Raw genomic sequence first — 21,605 nt, forward strand, 5'->3', positions numbered from 1 at the left:
ATATATATATATATATATATATATAATTTCTAAAGCTAAGTTGAATAGCAAAAAGGCTAAATTACATATGTGCAAATTTCATTTAATGTCTAGCTATTTCTTGTATTATGCATTTTCTCAAGCTTTATTAATTAATATTGCAATTATAGTGGATTCCATATTACAATTCTATAAAGATCCTTTTATGTCCAAACAGTTTCATAGTATTATTTAGTTTCCCAAGTAATGCAATAGATATATAACATGAACATCATACTATATTCAAACTAACTATTCAAAATAATAATAATAACTTGAAAAATAATTAGAATTGAAAGCTAGTACATTCATAAATTTTATAGAAAAATTAGATAAAGATTTCATTTTGTCTAATCAATGAATTAATTAATCCATTTGTAGATTAAGATATTGTTATATTTGAGCCAAGAAGTATTGTTGGACAAAATATTGCTTGGTTCCCTAAATTTAATTACTCATTAAAGTTTTTTATGATCTTTCAAATTTATATATTTGGATCATCATTTGTATATAATCTAAAAACATATCTTTTCCTATGTTTTTTCTTATATAAAACTTCACATAAACTATGAATTGGTGATGTGTTTAGGTTGACATTGTGAAATAAAAATATTATTTGCTTCTTTATTATGGGTTCATCGATTTGTAAATATTTGGAATGCAATGTGGTTTACCTTTTTTGTTTAGTTGAGTTTGCAAAAAAAATCAAAGTATATTTTAAAAATATTTTGTTATAATTATTGAACTTATTCTCTTACCATATTAAATTGTCATATATGCTTAATATTTATTTGAATTTTATGGTATTTATTATTTTAATGTATTATTGTTTTGAATAACATTCTTCTTTATTGTTTTTCCATATAATTTTTTTTGCTTGCCTAATTATAGACATGTTTATACTAGTATCACAATCATCCAAATAGACCTTACATGTTTTTTTCATGATACTAAAGCCAATGATCTCAATAGTATTTGCTTTGTCTCTCACGAAAATTCTATGAGGATCCTATTTTTATTCTTTTTTCTTAGTTAAAAAGAGTCAGATTCATCATTCTTTCACTTGTAAAGAGCTAGTGGAGATCTCATGGAGGATCCCATGAAGATCATGTGAAGATTCTTTAATCTTGATTTAGGATGTGATTGGTTGGGTAATGTTCATTTGTCATTAATTTTGAGGAAGAACACATGTAGATTAAGAGTTTTAAAGATTTAAAGATTCAATGAGAATATATGATAGTTTTGTAAGGATTCACAATGTTGAGAATCCAACTCAAGTGAACCACCTGCTCGTTTAACTGTGATGACAATAGATCTTGCTATGTCCTTTAGCCTGCTCACTTGACCGCCCGTTCATTATTTGCCAAAATCTTCTTGTCGGTTTGCTCGCTAGCACCATCAACCTACTTGATCCCCCCGAATGACTATGGCTTCTTCAAACTAAGCTTACCTAAATGAGTATTGTTCCCTGTAAGCCCATACTTTACATGTAGAGATGGCATCATAGTCTACCTCCTATTTCCCATTAATTAGTTTTTTTTCTATTTAATTCCATTTTTCCTTATTTTCAACAAAACATTAAAAAAATTTCTACATTTTAAATACATTGCATTTGGATCACGGCCACCGAATGAATGCTGTATAACATCACGGCCACCGAGCTTGCGGCAGCAAAGCAGCTTTTAGCTTTAGGAGGCGGCGATTGGGGGAGACGAGTTGATATCAAGACCGACGAGGTCTCCGGAAATCATGGATGTGATCAGTAAGTGGTTGCGGATATTGAGGAAGTATTGAAGAATCTTTCAATACTAGCTCAATCTCCGCCGCCGCTTACTGATCACATCCATGATTTCCGGCGACCTTATCAATTTTGATATCAACTCGTCTTGCCAATCGCCACCTCTTAAACCCAAAAACTGCTTTTACATTCGCGCCATGGTTGCTGTAGAGCCTGCATTATTATTATTATTTAATATAAGAAGTCTGAGATATTTATCATAAAATGCATGATTTGGATTTTTATTTAAGCTACAGCTTGATAAATTAAAATTGTAATACCATTCAGATGTTTGATTTGATAATAGAGATATAAGATTCAATTATATTATCATTTGTTCAGCAATTAGTATAAATAATTTGATTAAATTAAGTATTTCAAGTTGAAATTAACATCAATATTGTGCTTAAAAAATAAATAAATCACTTATCAAAATTTTAATTATATTAATTACTAGCATAGTTAATTTAATTTAAGTAACCATTAAAGTTGAGTTTGGGAGTCTAATCCTCAAATTTGTTCATGATCAAACGCGATAATAACATCTACAGAATAATTTTGCAAAGTTCATTGAGGGTATGTTTGGGGCAGCTGAAACTTATCCAGCTTCTGCTGATAAGCAGTTTATCCTGATAATCTGCCGATGAGCAGCTGATCCGGATAAACTGTCTGACTGTTTGGTTTGTGCGTCTGGAAAACAGCTGATTCTGGAGAAATTACCATTCTACCCTTGTTTTGGCGGAGGCAGACCGTAGAATAAAAACTTCAGCAGAGCGAAGCTTCCTTCGGCAGAGGCGGCAGAGCAGAGCTTTGGCGGAGGTAGACCGTAGCTTCGGCGGAGGCAGAGCAGAGCTTCGGCGGAGCGGACGCAGACCGGAGCTTCGACAGAGGCAGAGTGAAGCTTCCTTCGGCGGAGGCAGAGCGGATCTGGTACGAGGGAGGGGCAGGCGAGTAAATGCTGCCCCAATCAGACGTTCGAAACACTGATCGCGGGTCGATACCCACGATCGTGTTTTTTCCAAATCTGAAACGTGATTTTCAAATAAGTTACACAAACGCGCAAAACAAACGGTGCGGCGGCGTTTTCAAAAACGCAGCCGCACTTATAAGCTGCCCCAAAAGGGCCCTGAGTTTGTGATGGAAAAGTGGAATGATGATTTTATATTTTTATGATATGAATCCCAATTGTTACAAAAGTGGGCTTTCATTCTTAAATGTCTTGTGGAATTTTCAGTTTTAATGACTTAAATTATCATTTTGAAAGAATGATCGTAATTTTCTAATTAGCACATAAACTTATTAATCTTAGTGTGGGCTCCAAGTAGGATGATTGAAGCATGCGAACATTCTTAACTACAAGGATTTGAGCATATTTTTTAAACTTAAACACTTTTAAAGATAAATTGCATGTCTTTCAGAGTGACATATTTGAATTGAAAAGTACCTCATGAAGCGCCTGCGAGACTTTTATCTACTTGAATACCAATGCATGCAAAGCTTTATTTTGAACTACTTACATAACACCTTGTGTCAACTTACATATTTATGTTGTGGATCCGGTGGAAGATAAGGCATTCAATCTCACTTAAGTAGTCAAATAAACCCCATAATGATCTTCATTTGACTTCAAAGAAAGGCTTTCAATCAATCATCTTCAAATATAGTTATAGCTCATGACCCTCATTTTTCAAGATGTCATTTAAAAGCCATGTTCAAGCTTGTTATACATTTTTCTTCTATCCAATTTGCTACATTTTGCATCTACTAATTTTTATCTTGGAGTTGTAATTTTGCCATCAAGCATGCATTTTGGTTAATTTATTTTAGGTTTGTTCACTATTCATTTGGGCAACTTCCCTGCATCCGTTCATATAAAGGGCTGCATCAAGGGCTACATCATCCCATCTTGCTTAAAAAGCATACATGGTCGATGGCTCACAATATCAAAGCCGAGAGATCTTATAATCCATCGCACTTAGCAAAAATCATATCTTTATAATGAAAACATACATGAGAGAAACATTAGATTCCTTTTGTTTTTTCACGGCATTGAAAAAACACACACAAGTACTTATTTTTTACAATTTTCTCATGCCATGTTGGAGCATGGGGTTTTTAACTCCCAAATTTTCCAACCACAAACAATGTGCAGATACTTGTTAGAATTTTTTAAATTTTTTTATTGTTATTTGTTCTTATGTAAAAGATCTTATTAGCAAGTAAATAGCAGTATATGATGCACATACATATTTGACTAAGGAGTCGTGCAGTTTCGGACACTTCTCGGGCATTGATGCTTGCCCAACATGGCCCGAACACGTGTCAGAACGTTCCTAGAGTGTCATTGATGTGTCTGATTTAAATAATATTAAAAAAAAGATATCGTGTCGGACACATCTTAATAAAGTTAAATAAAAATTTTAAAAAAATATCTTCAATCATTTATGGTATATTTTTTATAATTTATATTTAAAAAATAATAATTTATTTTTTTAAGAAGGTTAAATATACATGTTTGATTTATTCGTCCGAGTTCTTTTCTCGTGTACGAGCTCAAGCGGATCGCCAATTGTTCGCTTGGATTTCTATTTCTCGTTATTGAAATCTAAATTTTTTAGAAGATAATTCTACTAAATTTTTATTTTCTTTCTGTAAAACTTATTATTATTATTATTATTATTATTATTATTATTATTATTATTATTATTATTATAGATAAATGAAACATTTTTATTATGCCTCATGCATTCTCATTTTTTTTGTTTATCTCAATTTATAAATAGATTCATGTTCCATGACCCAATAATGTGGGTATCTATTCAAGGTAAATTTCGCGGCACGAATGTACTCCTTCAATCTTTTTTTAAATCGTGTGAAAAAAAATCATTTTTAGATAATTCCGACGTCGTTGTGAACGCATTAGTGCCATCTTTTTCATAATCAGACAACATTTGGACCATTTTAATGGCTATTGAAGCATGTAAACTTTGATTTGTATGACAATGTGTTTGAAGTACATCGTGCCCATCAGGGGTTACTCTTGAATAATTTCGGAGTCTTGAACTCAATGTTGCGGTCCATTTTACAAATGGACATCGTCCAAGAAATTTCAACAGCAATTGATAGGTTCGATTGCATGACCTCACGTTAAAATGTTACCCTCACCATGTTCAATCAAATTTATCACAAGAGATGCCTCTTCTTCGATTATTTTGGCATTCCAGAAGAATCGATCAAATATATTTGTGAACAAACGGTGCTTGGACAATTTCAATAATAATTGAGCAATGCGACTCCGATTCATGTTCTATTGGATCAATCAACAGAGTTCTCATTTGACAATTCCAACGCTTTGGCGGCATCAATGGAGTCCAATTTACATAATGAGTGATTGTTTATTCATTGATGTTATACATTTTAATCTTGATTTGAGCGATGCTTTGAACATCATCAATCACCCTCAATCATTTTTTATGCATTTATCATGTCACAAAATGATGTATGGATGGTGGCCAATACTTTAGTTTAAATAAAAATTAAAAAATAGTGAATTATGGTCTTTCTATTTTTTTTTTAAGTGCCTCATTCTATATTTGCATCAGTGAATCAAAGACCCTACGAAATTCTACATCAAATTAACATCACAGTTAAGTGAGACTAAACATTTCAATTAATAAATCCAATGGAGTAATTTGACATTTTATAGGCTCTAGGACTAAAATTGCGTCACGTAAATAGTCCGGGGACAATTTTGGCACTTCACTCGTTTGAAATAAGGGAAGATCAAAACATAAATTATCAAGGTTTAGATCCAACTTGTGCCATTAACATTAAAAAAGACATTACATAATGTTAAGTCAATAAGCCTTAAAAAACCACAAAAAAATTTCAGCACCAAAAAAAATTTCTTTATGTGAAGGAAATACTTCTTTTAACCAAAATACTCCAACACTAATTGTTGTCTTTAAAGGGAGTAGCTTTATTTATTGTTAAAAAAGATTCTAAAAGAATATATGTAACTTGAATGTGCGTATTTATATTGGAAAAGAAGATGAACAAGAATGAAGAAGGCATGCATGAATTCGATGAGAAGATTAGTGATTCTAAAATTATTTTGATTAATAACTCTTTGAATGTTATGTGATGGAATATTGCCAAAAAAGCTTCTATCTTTCAAAAATGATTTCTAAAACAGTATAAAAACTCTATAAAGCCATTGTTGATGGTTAAAATTGTATGAATGCTAATACAAATGGTATGAATTTGAAGATTGCATTAAACCCACAAATGGGAAGATAAAACTGCAATTTCTACAGCTCCAAGACAGCATACATATGAAAGTGTAATGATTCAAAGACATGAGAATTAAAAAAGACAAAATCATGCACTCAAAACAGTCATTAAAAAAATTCTAATGATATCTGATGTCCATCAATTCAACTACTTATTCATGTTCTGCTCGAAATTATCAATCTTGAACAAAATTCATTTCGAATTTATCTTGCTTGACTGATGATAAATGAATGAATAAAACAAAAATCATAGCTCAGACATATCGGAATCATTTATAACCTTGGCTATTTGATCACCACTTCAATAATCAAAAACCATTGCTAGATAACTCAACAATAAAAATGTAAATATGTTTTAAAATGAATAAATATAAGTAAAACATGTTTTCATTAGTCTTCAGGTTCAAATAACCTAAACAAAAACCATTAAACTCAATTTGAATCGAACTGCTTCCTCTGCAGAGCAACTTATTTGAAGGAAATAAATTACTATGAGCAACAATAGAGCGTTGAATTTGGGATGGGAAATCTTGAAACCCAAAAACGGCTGTCCCCACAAAATTTAGTAAATAAGAAAAGTAGAAAATATAAAGATTGACTTCCTATCAATGATCGTGTGAAGCAGTAGAAAGTGTTGTAAGAAACAAAAGTACCTATGGCCTGCAAGTGAACCTAATTTAGACCTTCTCATCCGGCTGTCCAGATTCTGTCAACAATCCATCCTTCTGAGATTTATCAATTGGAATGGAATAACTCCGCCGCTCTTTACCGCCTGGCTTGGCGGACGCATTACCATACCAAATCATTCCTATAACCGCCATTATCATGCCAAGAATGACATGAAGATTGAGGCCTTCTCTTCCAAATAAGAAGAATCCCAAAACCAAAACGAAGATGGTCTTCATATGACCGAGAACTTGGAAGGAAACTGCCGTGAATCGACCGATGCAGATGAATTGGCTTAGATTGGTACCAATGGCGATGATACATGATAAAGTGATGAAGAACTGCATTAAAATCAGCAAGAATTTTCAGCACAGGAGGAAGTAACACTAAGAGTATAAAGTGAATGAAGAATTGGCGATCCAGATGATGAAAAAGAACACAATTCTTATGTATTTACGCATCTCGCACCTTAACATCCATATCTATACACAAAACACTCAAACCTTTAATATCACATAAAAAATAACACTATCAACACTTTTTAAAAGTGAAAAACATCTTTTCAAGCATAGGTTTAAATCACCAAGGTGTTGTGTATGTAAAAATGAAAGTTTGGGAGTAAGATATGTAAATGCATAAGAATTGTGTGCTATGTATGTCAATTTCCCAAAAGAAAAACTGAGAGAAATCCGGCAAATGATTTATTTTAGGTCGTACCACTGAAATTATATTGTAGTCATAGGTATCCACCCTTCGCCTAGTCAACCAATAATCCACAAAAGGCCCAAGAAGCAACAAAGATGCCGCTTGCAGCGGAGCAGTATGGCCCAAGAGGTTGAATGATCCGAGTGAGTACTTCCGTTGAAGATAATGTACATACTACAGAAAAAAAAAATAAAACAATAAATCATAGAATTGTCTCTTTTAAGGCAATTGTGTTTTAGTAGAACCTCATGTTTAACTTAAATTCAAGGCTTGCAGAAATCTATAATTCATTTAGGAAACATAAGAGCAAATGGCCATCTTTTAAGCAAAATTTAAAAGTTTAATCTCGATAAGCCAATCATAATGTGCTTCGGCAGATGAATTTTTTTATTGACCATACAATAAATCATGTAAATATCCCCACAGTTATTGGTAATGGCATCATAGCCCCTCTAGCCGAACAAAGAAATCTGTTTGATTACCACATTGAGAAAGTAAAACATTAAGCTCAGCAAGCATAGCAAGTCAAGCAGATAAATGGATAAATTTTATGTACTTCTGCAAGCTCAGAAAAAATCAATTGAAGTGAGTTGACAAACCTAGTCTAATCAAATGTATTTTATCTGGCCCACTTTCTAGAAGTAGAAAATTTTCACCCCATCCACAAGCAATAAAAACAAACATATAAAGTAAATAACCCTTCTTTTTCCTTGAAATAAATAAAAACTTAAGTTCGATACATTTATCATAATTAATTTTAACCAAGAGAGTTAAGTAGAGCTTCGAGCAAATGATGAAATGAGAAATTTTTGAAAAGAACCATAAAGCCCTTCATTTATCATATAACATTTTTGTTAAAATTTAACTTACATATTGTTGTAATGCAGTGCTCCAAACTGCTATAGTGGCAGCTACTAAGCCTCTGGCATTAACACTAACGTCGGTGATGGTACAGACTGCTACACCGATAAGAACCACTAATATGCTGAGCTTTGTGTTTCGGGAGTAACGAACTTTATCAAAAAGAACCTCTAGAAAACATGATACAGGAATCATACATAACTTTGCAATCTGAAAGCACATAATAGCCAGTAAGAGGAGACAATTTCCAACAAATTACAATGCAAGCAAAATAATGAAAAAAAAAATTCAGAACTAATCGGCCAACCTGATAAAATCCCACAGAATTCCACATTAAACTAACATTCATTCCAACAATTGACAGGTTCGCAAAGATAACAAACTTTATCAGATCAGGTACTGGCAAGTGGGAGGGTTGAACATATCCCAGCCACCTGAGCACTATAGTCATGATAGTCGTAGCAGCAAAATGCAGACCAGTTAATGTTGTCGCTGCAACATATAAATGAAATATATTATTACAAATTTGGCAACCTCAAAAAGTACATTTCTATAATTGAAGCACGTTAATATTAAAAAAACTGGCAGTTAGTCAAGAAAATTTTTGAAGAGAGACATAAAATATCTATCATTTTTTATTAACTATCATTTTTTATTAACAGAAATAAACCAAAAATTTAGAGAGACATAAAATATCTATCATTTTTTATTAACAGAAATAAACCAAAAATAGAAATAAACCAAAAATTATGGGTTTAAAATGCAAGACTTATAGGCTGCTCCTTTAGGTCAATGTTTGAAAGAAAATCAATCCCACGTTTAAAAAGGGGAGAAGTTATTGACAAGGAGGAAATGAGGTAAAGATGGACGTGGAAATTGGGAGAGTGCAATATAGTAGAACATAAAACTGCCATTACAGAATAACTAGGGATAAAGTGCCAAAATAGTCCCCTGATTGTTTAGACGAGGCATTTTAGTCTCAAAGTCTATAAAAGTGACAAATTAATTCCCGAATTTCTTTTAATATGAACTGAAATAATCTTCATGGAATACTATTCCAGCCCCTATTAAATGAGTATGGGACAAAATTGACACTTTTATAGCCTTTGGGACTAAAATAACCCATTACAGAGAGTTAAGGGATTATTGACACTTCTCTCGAATAACTAAAATACTAAGCAAGCAAACAATAATGGTATCCCTACATATAGGGTTGTCAAAGAAGCTTATCGTTCACAAACAGCATGTGTTCAGCTCGCTAAGAAGTTCGTGATTGATTCGTTCTTGAATCAAGCGAGCCGAAGATGAACAAATTTTCTATGCTCGAATTATGAAAAAGTCAAACACAAACATATATGTGTTCAATAGTGTTGTGCTCGATTTAAATAACTTAATCACCAACATAAATTTGTATATTTATAATCTCATAAATTAAAAATAATCCAAGTTGAAATATCTATTAAATCCCATAAAAATTAATGATTTAATCTAAATCATTGATTTCATTCTAAATCGTTGGATGATTCCTAAATATAAAACACTAATTATATATAAACCTAAATAAAAAACCCTAAACCATTACCCTTTTTTCAATTTCGACCGCCTCAACTTAAGTAGTTCTATTTCTCTCTTCCCTCTGTCCCCAGTGCGAAAGCAAAAAACTTCACTAGTCTTAGTGATACCGTTCTAGGATTCCTAGGTGTTTGCAAAGTATAAGAGGGTTAGAGATACTGTGGGATGGGTATCGGAAGTGAGAGAAAAGATGTCGATTGAATTCCGACATGAATGGCGGCAGGACAGCGACCCATAAAACTGGAAAAACAGTTTCCTGCTGTTGGACAGACCCTTGCTGCTGTTAAAACAGTTTCCTGCTACTGGACAGCCCCTTTCTGCTGTTGAACAGCAATAGTAGCAAGGAAGGATGGTTGCTCAGCTGAAAACAACTGGTAGACGACATTTGGAATGGGTCGAGGATGAGGTCTGTTATTGGCCAACAGATCGGAAGTGTTCGGAGCCTGTCTGGTTGGAAAATGGTGGGTCGAACAACAAATGGCTAGATATGAACAGGCGAGGATGTTACACCATCTGTTTCTGAGCAAGATGTAGATACAACACTTGCAAAAGGGATATGTTAAAGCACTTTGCAAAGCATAAAACAAAGATTAAAATCATCAAAAGTCTAACGAAACAAGAAAAACAAAATATAAAGTCCATGTTAGGAAGAAACCCTGGTTAGAAATATGGAAACAAAAAATAAATCAAAAAAGGAAAGAAAGAAAAAAAAAAGGAAAAAATGTGAAAATTGTGCTTGTCCCTTTGCCCGAACACAATTCCCTACAATCCCGAGGAAATATGGAGTTCCGCAATGCGTAATTGAAGTTCCGCATCATTCTCCCGGGCTAAGAATAGCTTTTTCTTCCCTGAAAGGAAATTGATCCAGCTGCTGGTTATTCTTTCTCACAAAACACTTATGTAGATTTCCAAAGTTGTAGTTCACCGCTCCAATCTGGCCACTATTCGTGCATGTGCTATTGAACTAAACTAAAACTTAGTACCCACCTTACTCCATATGGCCTTCTAAAGATAGTTAAAAATCTTCTCATCCGTATTTAAAATGACAATATCTAGATTGCTCTTAACGGTGGCAATCTAGGGGTAAACTAAAAAAGTAGAAAATCCTGAAACTCCTCTAGTGAGGGTTGTACCGTCTCAGATATTATCTCTTCCATGACAATAGCATCATCAAGACCAATTTTACTAGTGTTTCTCTCATAGTCTGTAGAAAGGTGGCACGGGACACTAAAGTTCCTGTCTATGTCAAAGTATCCATCATAACAGACTCTGCCAACAACAAAAGTATAATACGCTTCCCGTCCTGGTTGAATCCACACCACCTTTCAAATAGTCTTCATCCACAGAACCAAGTAGCAAGAGCACACATAGTTGAGCATTCAAGCCAACAGCGACAGAGAAGAAATAAGTCCAATGTGAAGAAAATGTGGAGCATACCAACACTCCCAAATCCATCACAGCCAAAAAATGCTTTAAGTGTCACGGTTTTGGGCACATTCATTAGATTGCCCAAACAAGAGAATAATATCTTTTACTCAGCAGGGTGCAGACGTGCAGTCGAGGAGACAACAGGTGAAGACCCTGAGGAGGAGAATAGAAAGGAATACCAGCTACCCACAGATGATGGAGAGATGCTAGTAATCCGACGGGCCCTCTAGACTTAGCCCATGAGAGGGCAACAATGCCTCTGCCACATTATTTCTCATACATGATGTACTGTGGAAAGGAAAGCATGCAACCTAATTATAGAAAGAGGTAGTTGAGAACATGTGGCATCTCGCTACTAAGGAGCATTCTCAGTTATATTTTCTGACCTGATTGAAGAAGAAGAGTAAAATCAATGTTGATAAGAGGTGCCTCGTGGAGTTTTTTATGGGAGACAAGCTCTAGAATCATGTTTGGTGATGTCGTGTCTATGGATGCGTGTCAGATTCTTTTAGGCAAGGTTTCGAAAACTGAACCGGACATCAAGCCGGAAAAAGGAAAGGTTCAAGGTTCATTGGTTGAACCGAGGTTAAATCGGATGATGTAATTAATAAAAATACTAATTAAATATAATTTAAATGATAAAATAATGATGTAATAATAACAAATATAAAAAAACAAACTAATATCAATTAAGAATTGAAAATTTTATATAATTAACATACACATTCATTGTGTATTTATAAATTTTAAACAAACAGTTTAAAATTATAAGTATAATAATAAAGACTAAGGAGTCATTAACCATATTAAAATAAAATTTTGGATAAAATATATAATATAAATAAAATATAAATAAAAAACTTGAAACAGAGTACAAAAAAGGTAAAAAAAGTGACATTAAATGCCCTCTGAGATCCATAAATTTGAAAATGTGAAACGTGTTCAAGATAATTCTTTTATATTTTAAATTTTAAACTTCCAAGTCCACTGTAACTAAGTAATTATTTAAAATATGCTAACCTTTTATTTCATTTATAATGCGAGAAGGCAAAGTGATGAGAATTGGGAAGTAAAGGGTTTGCCAAGGAATTTATTACGAACCTTGGAATTAAATACAACAAACTGGTTCGCAGGTCTACAGGTTGAACCGATGGTTCAGCCCATTCTAAGCGGTTCACAAACAGATAAAGGTTTTTATATGGTTCGAACCGGACTGGCCATCAGTTCACGGTAGAATAGGCAAGTTCGGTTCCGTTTTCTAAATGCGCCTATCATGGCAATATGATAGGAGTACACTTCATGATAGCACAAAAATACCTACAAGCTAGCACATTATTGAAAGGATATGTTCTTGAGGTTTCATCATTTACAACAGCAAAATCTCTCAATAAAGAAGTAAATAACTGAGTTTGAGCAGCTTATGTTGAAGTATGAGCTAGTGGAACTCAGAAAGAACACCCTAACTCGATATCTAGGGGTATGGAGACCGTCCATTGATAACATGGTACAGTTACAACCTTATTGGACATTTCAAGATATTATGAATCTAGCTTCAAAGGTGGAGAAACAACATCACTGGGTGATCGTTATACCTTATAGACAAAGTTCAACCCTAGAATCAAGCAGCAATAGTACACCCTGTGGAGCACTCAAACCGACCTAACCAGAGGAGGAAATCGTGCAAAGTGGAGAAAAGGTAAAGGTTGTCAGTATTCCCAAATCTATCCCCGCCACTAAATGCTTCGAGTGTCAAGTTTTTGTCCATGTGGCACTTGATTGCCCAAACAGATAGGCGATCTATTTCACCGAGCAATGAGCAGTTAAAGAAATGGACAGTCACACAAAAGAGAATGAAAACTTTATTGAGGAATCTCAACTTCTAGCCGATGAAGAAAAGAGACTAGTAGCTGAATCAACAGTGATAGTTCAAAAAAGTAGTGAGTACAAGAAGTTGATACATTGATTGTTCTAGAAGGTGGTGAATACAAGAAGCAGATACCAGAAAAAAGATAGTCCCTGTCGAGGGTTACTAGATATCCTGACCAACAACTTCCCTCAAGGGTGATTATCATTGAGAGTGATCCAACATGCTATAGATTTTATTTCAAAGTTAATTCCTCCAAACAGACTTGTTTATTGGATACGTCCCACTGATTACGAAAAATTGAAGAAGTGGGTTGCAAATTTAATGGCTCGAGATTTAGCTCGAGAGAATACCCATCTATATGCACTTCCAGCACTGATTGTGCCAAAAAAATAATCGATATTTATAGTCGCATTCATCTCGTATTTGGATGCAGGATTTCACAAATTCCCATGGTCACAAAATCGGACCCTGTCCCTGTAAGGAATTTTGGCGGGATTTCCACAACCCCACGAGGTAGATGGTGAGATTTTGCTCCGATTCGTGTCAAAATAGGGATCTATTTGGTATTGTCAGTCCTTGTGGGGCTTAATTTTCTTATACTCCTAAATTAGAATTTGGGTTTTTATTTGAGGGATTTATTGTATGTTGATATTTTCTATTTCTTTAGACTTTTGATTTGTCTTGAGTTTAGGAAGATTGTAATATCTATTTTCTACCTTTAATATTTTATCCTTTCCTTTTCAAGTGGTGTATCTGTATCTTGTTTATGAACATGTAGCAGATCATCCTCGACCTTCATACCTGATTGTTTCGGAGCCTTCTTTGCCATTTTCAGCTGGGACAATCGTCGAATTATGCTTATCCCCATCCAAACTTCGTCAATCTAGATTATCATCTTCCACTTGCCATGCACAACCACCTCTCCACAAAACATGTTTTCTAAACACCTTCAAAGAGCCATAAAACAGTAACTAATCGTTATTAATTTTTTTTAGCAATTCATCATGATAAATGGCCCGGCAGCATAACCTTTGAATCTATTGTCCTTCTATAATTTTGGCATTCTGATATTTAATTGATAGTGGCCTGCTTATTCTATAAATACCTTGATTTAACGTGGAATCAGGGACACAAAAAAATAGTAAGTTAACGCAATGATTTCAATCTTTATTATAAGGGCACTCTAATCTATAGGGCGGTCCGACTAGTTTTCTTATTTATTCTTTACTTAACATTAGGTTTTGAGTTTTAACTTTCAATTTTGACATGTACACTTTAATTAATTTTTATTTGGGAATATTACTTTTGTTGAAATAGAAAACTTAAGAATAGTTTTTTTAGGTTTAGTTTTGTAACGAATGGGGTTTTTTCAAGCCAATTCAAGCTTAAACGAACAAAACGAGTCTATTTCAAATGATTTAATTTGAACACAAATATTTATTTAACGAAGTAATTCAAATTTAAGCCGAATTTGACAATAAATTTCGAATGAGTCCAACGCAAACAGATATTGAGCTTGCTCATGCTCAGCTCATTTACACAACCTAGATAAATTATCATTATAGGTTAAGACAGTTAAAAATGTAAGAGACACATTAGACTCAACATAAGAAACCTTAATAAGGCTACTTTTAGAATAGTCGTTCACAATTATGTATATGCCACCTATAAAATGTATTGTTTGTCATGGATAACCCAGCATGATTAAAAGGGCTCAGAAACATCCTATAATATTTATCTTTTTGGACACAATGGAACTGGAAAAATAGCCTATCAAGGATTCCTTCCGTCAAGGTGGGAGATTGACAAGGCATGAAAAGAGAAAAAGAAAAGTTTAAAATATAACGTATTCATAACATTTAAAAGGTAGCACAGGAAACTACTGCAGCCTATCAATGCACCTCACAAACATGAAAAAATGGAGATAGCAAGAATCAAGGAAGAACAATGACAAATTCACAAGTTATTCTAACATATAGCAAGAAAAAGACAACGGATGAAAATAAAAAAAGGGCCAATATATGAGTTAAAAGTGCTGAATTGCTACTGCAGCCTAAATGCATTTTAAAGTTCTGCTATTTAATACAAAAGAAATCTGGCAGATGGAACTTTATGTAATTAACATACCAAAACTATATCCATGAGTAGCCATTAAGGCTTTATTAACCATGATGATGCCAACAGAGGTTACAACATTGAACATCCATGAGGCTACATCTAATGCTGCCTTTCTGTCAGCTTTGTTTGCAGGTGCCATTCTTCAAATTAAACTCCCTTTAGGTTTCAGCTATTGCCGAAGTCCAGAAGATGCAAATTCCATAACAACCCTTATAACACAATCCATAATTAGTCATTTCATGGAATCCAAACTGCACATGGGAAACTTAGTACAACAAAGAATTACAGATGAAATGAAGAATAATTTACAGGTACGGCCATCAAGATGCATTTACTGCCCAGGCATGCAAAGTCAGACTGCATTTAAAACTAGACCAAAAAGATGTAAGTAGCTGGAAAATTATAAACATTTATATATTTTAGAAGAAAGATGATAATAATGGCTTCTTCTGACTGCAAAAAGCAAGAAACAATGCTTCACATTGTTGCAATGCTCCACACCGTTTAAAAGATATACTCCTCAGTTGTACTGCTCCTTCATGCTCGTACTATATGCTGAACCAGCATTCTCTTTAGTTAAATTTAATTTTCTTGTTCATGTACTTTTAAACTGAAACACTTGAATTCAGAAAAAAATAGGTAGTCTTGTAATTATTTTGATTTTGATCCCTTAATTTCCCAGAAGCTTTTCTAGTTATGAATAATGCTAATTGTGCTTCCATCTGGATCAATCATTTTATTTAAATTCAAACTTTACAATGCATAATAATGTGGCTGATCATAGAATATAAAATTTTCAATTTCATTGAATTTAGCACATTTTCCTTTACACCAACCTGCAAGTTTTAACGGTCAAAACTTTATTTGAAAATAAACAAGAGATTTAAGACATGTTTAGAAAAAATTGAAGAAACAATCCTTTGCAATATGCATTGTTTTCTTTCTTTCTGAACTTCCATTTTCAACTAACACATTTTACACTCCTTTATGGTTTTATATGCAATTTGAAATGAAATTACAGAAAATAAATCATGGGTCCAAAATCTTGCAAACTATTTGATTACTTCTTTTTCATGAAAGACCTGCCCTCGCAATATTTTCATTGATTTTTTTTTTCTTTTTTTTTTTTTTGCATTAAAGAAATTTATGCAAAAAACAATTCATGTTAGATGAAACATAAAGCAATAGCAACAAATTTCAAAGAGATGCTCACAGAATCAGGAGCTTATCCTTCTATCTTATGGTAAAATACTTTCATCCATAGTTGAGAATTGTGATAATAGATCATCCTCAACAATACAATCCAATTCCCTTCGTCTCCTGCCCATTATCCAAACCCAGGACTTACCCTAATCATCTCAATAGTTATTAAAAGAAGTTAAATCATGCTTACATGTAAGATTCTATTTTCCAACTGTCTAATACAACGCAATTCCTTAGAAAGCTACTGAACTTTATGGGGACGATAGGAACTCTTTCATTCCTGCAATTAAAAAGTTTCAACAAAATGCACCACTTAAAGACACGTAAGCCATGAAAGTGAGTTTAAAGATCAATCGAGAACTCTTTCCATGTCAACCACACAACAGGTTCATCAAAACTACAATCTCTCAAGTCCAGGAAACATTCCTACCGCTCGCACTGAAACTACACCGCCTCACAACCGCAACATTTAACCCTGATTAACACAACAGCCAAATCCATCAATCTGTACTAAACAAAAACCTCGCAGAATCCCAACAAGCGAACGACGCGAATCCATAGGCCCACAGATCGCACCTCAAACCAAGATTGACTATACAAACCACCACGAAGCGATCGAACTCACCAGATCTATTCTCAGAATAAATACAACTTCCTTCTTGGTCACAGAGGACTCCTTCACCGAGAGCCCATCCCCACCTTGATGAGACCAGAGAAGGGAAGGCGAAGACAATGAAAGTTTGGATCTGGATCTCTCCGCAGCTATTAAAAAATGAATCCCAAAGAGATCAGATTGGCGACGGCGGATCCCCGTTCGACGGCGATCGATATTTTCATCTGTGGAGAGTATATACCCCCGCGCCTCGTGCTAGTCCAGATTTGAACCGTCGAGAGCGACATGTATGGAAAGAACAATTATTCAAAAGTTATAACTGAAAAAAAAATAAATTCAGGAATCTGGATGCAGTCATGCAGATTTTGAGAAGAACAAATTTCGGAATTTATTTTTAAAATTTTTTTTATAAAAAAAATATTGATTTTTAAATAAATTTTAACAATTTAAAGCTTTATATTGGTAGAAATTATTTTAAAATATCTTAACAAAAAATTCTATTACATACATGCACAGACAAAAAAAATATTGAAATATATATATTGTATAAATAATATATATATATATACACAAAAAATTAATAAAAATAATTATCCTCATTAAATTTTATTCAATAGCAATTGCTATGAATACATCAAATTTCCTAGTAAGTTATTGCGTTAATAATATTTAATTAAAGTATATATTAAAATAGTAAATAAAATTATTTCCTCAGCCACAAATGGTAAAAAAATAAGCTTATTAAAATTTAATAATTCCAATTAATTACTAAAATATTTACTAAATAATTAATTATTAGTTATTACATTGAATTAAAGATAAGTGACTTTCCGAGCCTAATTTTTATAATTAAAAAAATGATTTTAAAAATCAAACCAAGTTGGTCGGTTTGATGGGTTCAATTGTGAATGAGTCATTCAATCAGTTGGGTCTAAGCTTAAAATTGTTAATGTATAATACCGGGATTGAATCGGTGAATCGGTCCAGTTTATAAAGAACCGGTCAGTTCAAATATTATTCAATTTTGACATTTTTTTTTATTTTGATCTGATGGTCTAAATAGAAATTTAAATTTTTTAAAAAAAATTAGCATATTATGTTTTGAAATTTTATTTAGAATATTATTCAAAATTTTCAAAAATATTACCTTAGATTAAAATACTTTTTTGTTGATTAAATAAAAATACTATTAATATATCATTATTACATTATTTAAACTATATTAAAATAACTTAAATATATATTATATCATCTGGTTCAACCCGAGTTGAACCATTGAACCTTGAAGCTTTACTTCTTCCTGGTTCAACCTGAGTTGAACCATTGAACCTTGAAGCTTTACTTCTTCTAGTTCGATGTCCCGTCTGATTTTCACAACCTTGATTAAAACCTTATAAAATCTAAATAATCTAAATGAAACTTAATTAAGAAAATCTTAATAATCTAAATTAAGCATTTGCACACATATTAATATCACATCAAAAATATTATCACCATTATAATACATTATTTATGATACCAAGTGTTATAAATGTGAATATGAAACTTTAGGTGCTAGATATATAAATACATAAAAACTGAGGGGTATGTTTGTAAATTTATTTTAATTAAAATTTATAGTTAGCGATAAGCTTCCTTACAAAAATATAGGATTGCTCTCAATACTTTTATTTCTAACTATTATAATTAAAATAGTAAAATTAATTTAATGATTTTATATTATATTTAAGTAATTCTTCACAATGTAGATTTTTCTCTCATCTATTTATATAAAATAATTCATCTACAAAAAAAAAACAAATATTAATGAAATATTTAAATTTAAAATTTGTAAAATTATATTTAAAATCTTAAATTTAGATTTTACATATTGTTTATTATATATTTGTTTCTTTAATATTGATAAATGACAATTTGGGAATGTCAACAACTTCTAAAATAAGAAAAGAAATAACACTACATAAAATAGAAAACTAACTAGTAGCTACATTTTTCATTTCATCCATATGAGCTATTTATAAAAATATAAGGTTACTAGTCATTATTAACGAAATAATTAATTCTCCTTATCAATCTAATACAATAATTAAGAATTTCTTCGAGCAGACAAAGAATTAGGTCCGTTTGGGCAACTTATTTGGTGCGGTAGCATTTTGAAAGTGCATCTGACTAGTTTGGGTGAACTGCGTTTTGAAAGCTTATGCGTTTTCAAAATACTGAAAACAACGTTTTCACACCGCAATTATCTGGATGCGGTGGCAGCTTTCTGGTAGCGGTCTGACTTTTCCAAAAAAATAAAAAATTATAATAGCTTTTCCAAAAAAATAAAAATTTATAATAGCCGTCACACCTAGCTTATTAGCAGATTAATTTTACTTATTTATCTAATACAAGAGCACCAACCCCCAAAAATAAAAAAAAAAGAAGTAGCACTATTTTAAAGAGAGAGAAGTAAGTAGTAACTACATTTTTCATTCCATTCATCAATGTGCTCCAATAGGAGCTATTTATAGAAATACAAAGCTACTAATCATTAATAACCAACTAATTTGGCACATTTATGTAATACAAAAATTAAGAAATAATGTATCCTATTGTTAACACACAACATTAGCTCATCAAGATCTTAGGCGAGGACAAGAAATGTCTCTAAGGACAATTTCATAATTTTCACGTATAATGAATTCTAGTTTTAAAAAGTATAAATGAGAATATGACATCAATTATATTGTATTGTATTTGCTTAAAAGCTTATTTTTAAAAATATGAATAAAAAGAAAATTGATCTTAATTTGGTTTTTTTGAGAGTAGCTTACAGAACATAATGTCATTTATTGATGTTTGATGGGGGAAAAAAAATTGTCGGAATATGAGCAAAGTTAATATTTGTTGAATCATGATATACGTCCATGTGCCACATTGAAGGAATAGGAACAACGCGTGAGATATGAAAAAGAGAGAAAGAGAGAAATGCATAATAATAAACAATAATTTCAATTAGTAATTAGTCAGTTCTACTAAAATAATTCTCTTATTTATAAGAAAAGAGTATAATATGTGAAATTATATATTTGTCCATGCTTTAATGAGGTATTAACATGATATTTTATGTATTTTACATGTATAGGCTATAAATTCAGCTAATCTCTGGCCTAGTTCGCTGAAATCAGTGGGTCTCAGTTTGACAAGACTTGCTTGTTCGACTATGTTGAATCAAGGTTGTCGGTTAACCTTTGATAGTTTTCGATTGAGCATAACTTGGCTTTATCGGTCTGCTACTCTATAGGCTATCAGGAGGAGGGTGAATCACCATAATCTGATAGGTAGCTCATTTCTTGATGGTAAATCACCCTAAATGAGTAGTTTATGTCGATTGTGTTGAATCAAAGTTGTCAGTTAACCTTCGATAGTCCTTCAAGATGCTTCGCTGGTTATCTCATTGCCGGTTTTGGGCTCCATATGAATACTTTCTACGGCGTCTGTGAGATGGTTGGCTATTCTGAACTTTCACTTGTATCAAATCCTGACGAGAGGCAAGTTAGTGTCTTTGTTTGGCTCGATTGGCCTTAGTCATTAATTCAGATTGCCTACAATCGGTTAAACTCTAGCACCGATTCAGGGGGACTGCACCTGGTTAAATGAGTGGGTCAGTTGGTCTTCCGCTAGCGAGCTCGTTAGTCCCCTTCTAGCGGGCTCTCTTTTGCTATACTTTTTTGTTCTAATCCATTGCGAGGGGTGGGACTCTATTTATAGTGTTCTGAGTGCAATTAATGCGGAAATATGAACCATTTTGATCTGATGGTCCGGAGACCTTCCCTCAATCGGATGAGGTTTGATGGACATTTGAGTGCCTTAATGATGTCAGAATTGAGCAATCTTGGGCTCGTTGGATTTGTCTTGTCGAGACGCTCGATTCAACTATAAACTCGATGAATTTGACATTCGTTTGATATTTCAAATGTGTCTGGAAATATTCCAATAATGATTTAATCACTTGATCTGGGTTTGATTTGACTCGGATTGGACTAACTTTGATATCATTAGGTCCGTCTCATCGAGTCGATCAGTTTGACTATAAGTTTGCTGAAATCAGAGTTCTGAGTGACTTTTTATCAAGATTTGAAAATTTCTTGCTGAAGATATTTTCTCGAGATCCGTATTATACATGATATTCATGTCGGATGATGAAAATTTGTTGATAGCGTATCAGCTTCATTTTAAATGATCGATTATATGATCTGTAGATAATCGAAGAGATCTAATTTACAAATATATAATCTACCATATGATTCCATCACAAAAATGAAGGCATATTTTTTATGTATAATATTAAATTCATATACATTCAAATATATAAAGTCTCAAACTCATTTTCTCTATGATGAAAATCAAAATTCCCAATTATTACGTTATAGTGAGATTTACATGCATGCCACTCAATTATTATGTATTATATATATATGATACATCATCAAAATTTCATAA

At 32.8% G+C, this 21,605-nt stretch overlaps 1 protein-coding gene across 2 annotated transcripts; it reads right to left on the reverse strand.

The window, feature by feature from the left end:
* Positions 1–6,466: 6,466 nt before the first annotated feature.
* Positions 6,467–17,414, reverse strand: LOC110026777 (UDP-galactose transporter 2-like). Of its 2 annotated transcripts, XM_020727891.1 has the most exons (7): positions 17,133–17,414; positions 15,614–15,673; positions 15,314–15,513; positions 8,627–8,811; positions 8,329–8,529; positions 7,471–7,632; positions 6,467–7,094 (listed from the first exon to the last, which is right to left on the reverse strand). In XM_020727891.1, exons 3-7 carry the CDS (start codon positions 15,441–15,443, stop codon positions 6,765–6,767), a joined length of 1,008 nt encoding a protein of 335 aa, XP_020583550.1. In that variant the 5' UTR covers positions 15,444–15,513; positions 15,614–15,673; positions 17,133–17,414; the 3' UTR covers positions 6,467–6,764. The 2 variants fall into 2 exon arrangements, with proteins under 2 accessions (XP_020583550.1, XP_020583549.1); XM_020727890.1 differs by lacking the exon at positions 15,614–15,673 and having other exon boundaries at positions 6,468–7,094.
* Positions 17,415–21,605: the final 4,191 nt, after the last annotated feature.

This window comes from Phalaenopsis equestris, unplaced genomic scaffold (genome assembly GCF_001263595.1).
Source record: "Phalaenopsis equestris unplaced genomic scaffold, ASM126359v1 Scaffold000400, whole genome shotgun sequence".
Taxonomy (NCBI): domain Eukaryota; kingdom Viridiplantae; phylum Streptophyta; class Magnoliopsida; order Asparagales; family Orchidaceae; genus Phalaenopsis; species Phalaenopsis equestris.